Raw genomic sequence first — 4,857 nt, forward strand, 5'->3', positions numbered from 1 at the left:
AATTATTTACGCGTAAGACCGTAAGTGGTATCGTAATTACACTGTCTACCGTAATTGCTAGGCATGCGTAATTTTACGAACACTTACGCGTAATTTTACGCGTAATTACTAACGTAAAATCTCACATTTTCTAAGAGTAGCCAATCAGTCAACATCCTAAGCAACCAATAGCATCTTCTCCCGCCCTTCAGTATAAGCGTACGTTTTGACACATACGAATGATATGTACGCAATAACTGTCACATTGACGGCTATTGCGTACATATCGTCCGCATGCGTAAAAAAATACGCATTAATGGGCATTACGGCACTACGCGTAACATTGTAGTCTAAGCGCCTTCTTTACGGTATCCTTACGCGTAATTGCGTAAGTTTACACGTAATTACAGTGATGTACCGTAGATAATTTCCTACGCCGTAACCGTAATTGCGTAATGCGTAATAGCGTAAAATTACGCGTAATGATCCGTAAGCGTAGATTTTTCCATTACGACCAGCACTGATGTTTGGGCTATAACAGCATGAATTGGGGAAAAAGGGCAGGGCACTTTCTTTTCTAGTAAAAAAAAATGAAAATAAATTGCTGGTAATAAGCGTAGCAAAATTTGATAATATAATATAAATTGTTAAATAAATATTAAAAACATTAGCAGAATGGACACTTTCCTTGAATAGAATGCCAGAGAAAGGGTTGAGGGCACTTTCCTGTACATGTATGGGTAGAGCAGCTTCGCCTGCTATTGAACAGATGAGTGTTGAGCTACTCCAGATGGCTGGAATTCATCTATGGGAATTCCCATGTGCTGCCACTGGGCAGCTTTTGTTTTCAGAAAGGTGCATAGACAAGATTTTGACATAAGCACCGCAAATTAGTCATCCACACTCCACACCTGTGTTTTCTAATGCCCTCCAGTGCTCTGCAGTTGTAATAAGGCAGACTTTTTGCACTCCTCTAGAATTGGACTTTCTGCTTATTTTGTACAAAAGCTAAACTAGTGCTCAGTTTATTCAAGCATGTTTTAAAACAACTTTAAACTAAACTTTCCCTACATGATCCCATCCTATATAATAAAACCCCTGTGTCCCTGCGTCATGCTTTTCCTGTGGAGAGACAAGAGGACGGGGCCAGGGAGCTGAGCGGGCGGTGTGTGAGCAGGCGGCCGGGTGTGCGGCGTGTGAGCGGGCGGCCAGGGTGCGTGCTGCGAGAAACACAGACCTAGACCCCGTTTTTAAACGGGCTTAGGTCCGCTAGTCTATGATATATCTATATTAATAACTCATTTGAGTTGTGGTGCTGGTGATGGTTGCTTCACATTCCATGGACAGCAAGAAATACGAACAAAGAAGTAATGGAATGTATAAGACCAGACAGGTCATTGGAAGGCAAGTTCACCAGACTCAGACTCACAGATTTCGGCCATGTGATGGGATCAAATTCCTTAGAGAAAGACCTAATGCTCGGACTGATCAGTGGCAAAAGGCAACAAGGCTGCCAGAGAACGCGTTGGCTTGGCACCATCAAGGCTGACACCGGATTGAGCTTAAGGCAACTGGCAGAAATGGTACAAGATCGGACAGCATGGAGAGAGCTAACCCATAGAATCGCCAAGAGTTGGATACAACTGAATGGATAACATCATCATTATCATCAAATTAATAAACAACATTATTTTACTAGTGTACTATGTCATTTTACCTTGGGGAGTAATCAGTAAATGTTCATAAAATGGGCATACGCAGCAAGTGCTCAGCAATTTTACTTCCAACAGCTCCATAACGTATTGTGCACTTTGAATGAAAGGAAAAGTTTGGCACTAGATGCTAGGGTCAATGGCAATCCTGGATTATGTACCACATAACATGTACTCCCAGAAAAACTCAGTTTCAATGAGCTTAAGAAAGAGTAGTTGAGGCACTGTGAGATGCAATAGTACCTTTAATCACAGATCATAGACATTGGGGTATGGTGTGTGTGTGTGTGTGTGTGTGTGTGGGGGGGGGGGGTGAAGAGAGCCTGACAGCTGTTTTGCTTAAAAAAAGCTTCCTCAGAGGCTAGTGTGGCATGATGGTCGTGTATGTCTCACTAGCCTCTGAGGAAGCTTTTTTTTTTACTGAAACAGATGTCAGGCTCTCTTCACCCCTGCTGCATACCCCAATGTCTATAATCTGTGATTAAAGGTTCTGTTGCATTTTACAGTGCCTCAACTTCTCTTTCATAAGCTCATAACGCATTGTGTAATTAGCACAACCCGCATTACCTAGGTAACGTGTATGAGCAAGGTTAATTTGCATAACATGCTTGAAGCTTACTAGTTTATTATGATTTACATCAATTCATAGACTAGCTAGCTGCTTATGGTATTAACTCTGACAGGGACCTAATACCCCTTTGATTAAAGTGTCAGATACTTTGATCCCCTGGGGCCACATGCTTTGCCACATAATTTAAATATTTAGGCTCCTGTTGCCTGTCCTACCGTTGGATCTCTTTTGACATGTCTTCATGTCCTTCAGATTAAATTGTCAAGGTTAGCACCACATAATAGCTTTTCACATGAATACGAAATGTAAAGTGGTTTTGAACCCACATTTATTATTGTCATAAAAACATTCTTCAGTTACATCTGTGCTAGCCTATGTTATTTTTTCAGCTTTCCACAAGGTGGCACTAGTTTTTAACAAGCTTTACTGTTTATTTTACTCACTTTGGATCTGTAGTCACTGCAACACTTTGTTACTGATTTTTTTCAGCGGCAGTGAAAAAAAAAGGAGGTCTGGAGCAAAAGCTGTAAATTTTATTTTCTTACGTTTAAAACACATTTTTATAAGTAAACATTACTCATTTTTGTTCAATTCATTAACTGTGTTCTCATGGGATATTAAGTAAATTAACTTACTAAAGTTCTACTTATACTTGTTGGCTAATATTATGTTAAATAATGTTTTGTGCAGCACAGACCAGTGTTTATAACAATTTTATAATGAAAATTGAATTTTTCTTTTAGGACTGCAGCGGCTCAGTCTGTATCAGCATCAGGAGTCCTGACCAGAAAAAAACAACCAACAAAAGTTAACTTTTTTTTCAATCCAATTTCATGAAATTTTGGTGGCAGTGGTAATCTAGAGGATCTGTACCTCTTCACTCTAGAGCCGGGAGGCGACCCAGCATCAGAGGGAAGGAGCAGTGCTGGCACCACCTTGTGCACTGTAGCTCCACCACCCTTGCATGTGTGCCAGTGTACTTTCGTTATTATGCGGTGTTGCGTGGCGCTGGAGGAGATCAAAGCTTCAGACTTTGATCCACATAGGATGCACATAGAGGAATACCATGCTGGACTAGATCCGTCAACGCCGTCCCTAGTGACAGCACAAAATGCAACCATTAGAATATTTACATTACATGGTGCAACAGCTGAAGATGGGGCTGGGGGCAATCAAAATGTTGGACTTAGTTCAACTGAAAGGGCTGACACTGTGCTGGATTTTATCCACCAACAGCTCCATGTAGCAGCAGCCAGTTTTACTATGTTGGATTATGTACAACATTGAACCCAAGAACGTAGGATTGATAAGGGTTAACTAGCTAATTTATGACTTCCAAGAGAGGAACTCCTTGCCTGTGCCTGATAAATAGTAACTGACACAGCATTCTATCATTCTTGAAGAATTCTTCTTAATTGGATTTGCCTAACCGCCTTTGGTAAGGCCTCCCGAATGTCCTTATTTCTTACACTATAGATAATAGGATTTAACATTGGTATCACCACAGTATAGAGTATGGAGATCACCCAGTCCAGAACGGGAGAGTAGCTGGAGTGAGGACGCATATACATGGACATAACAGTACTGTAATAGAGAGTTACAACAGTAATGTGAGAGGCACAAGTAGAGAACACCTTGTACTGTCCTTGGGTGCATCGAATCTGTACAACCATAGAAAGTATGTAGAAGTAAGATAAGCATGTCAAGAAGAGGGAGAAAAGAGCAAAAATGACACTGCAGATGCGCATCACAACTTCATTCATCCAGGTGTCTTTGCAGGAAAGTCGGAATAGTGGGGGCATTTCACAAAAGAAATGGTTGACGTAATTTGATTTGCAATAAGGCAGCTGAAACGTCAAAACAGCATGCATTATAGAAGCTAAAAAGCTTACAATCCAACATGCAGCAGCGAAGCATAGACAAACTTTTTGATTCATAATGGTTGTGTATTTTAATGGGTTACAGATGGCATTATATCTGTCGTAGGCCATGGTAGGCAGTAACAAGCATTCTGTAGCGCCAAAAGCCAAATGGAAGTACATCTGGGCTGCGCATCCCAAAAACGAGATACTTTTGTCTTGAGAAATTGTATTTACAAGTAACTTGGGCACTATGGTTGTTGAGAAGCAAATATCAATGACAGAGAGATTACTTAAGAAAAAGTACATAGGGGTCTGTAGCCGAGAATAGAGCCTCACAATGGTGATCAAGAGAAGATTTCCAGACAAAGTCGCCATGTACACAAGCAGAAAGAGCGTGAAAAAGACAACCTGTAGCCTGGGGTTATCTGACAGTCCAAGAAGTATGAAATATCTTACAAGTGTTTGGTTTTGCTCCATGAATTTCCTTAACGTGGACCCAAACTCTTGTACAGCATACAATGAAAAGTGTTTGTTCCACATGTAGTTGCTGAACCAATTAACTATTCTATGTTTATTTATCCAGATCAAACTGTCTTATCAGCACCTGTGAATAGACTGCAGGACAACTCTACAGAGGCAGCTCTCATACAGTAAATACTGATACTTAACCCTTACAATGCCCTCTGCAAAAGTGAAACCAAGTTAAACTTCAAGGTTTTTTTTAGGAGTTCCA

General features: G+C 40.7%; 1 protein-coding gene across 1 annotated transcript; it reads right to left on the reverse strand.

Moving 5' to 3' along the window:
- Positions 1 to 3,653: 3,653 nt before the first annotated feature.
- On the reverse strand, positions 3,654 to 4,601 carry LOC137533469 (olfactory receptor-like protein OLF1). Its single transcript, XM_068254852.1, has one exon. The coding sequence runs from the start codon at positions 4,599 to 4,601 to the stop codon at positions 3,654 to 3,656; it is 948 nt and encodes a 315-aa protein (XP_068110953.1).
- Between the last annotated feature and the right edge of the window lie 256 nt (positions 4,602 to 4,857).

This window comes from Hyperolius riggenbachi, chromosome 9 (genome assembly GCF_040937935.1).
Source record: "Hyperolius riggenbachi isolate aHypRig1 chromosome 9, aHypRig1.pri, whole genome shotgun sequence".
NCBI lineage: Eukaryota > Metazoa > Chordata > Amphibia > Anura > Hyperoliidae > Hyperolius > Hyperolius riggenbachi.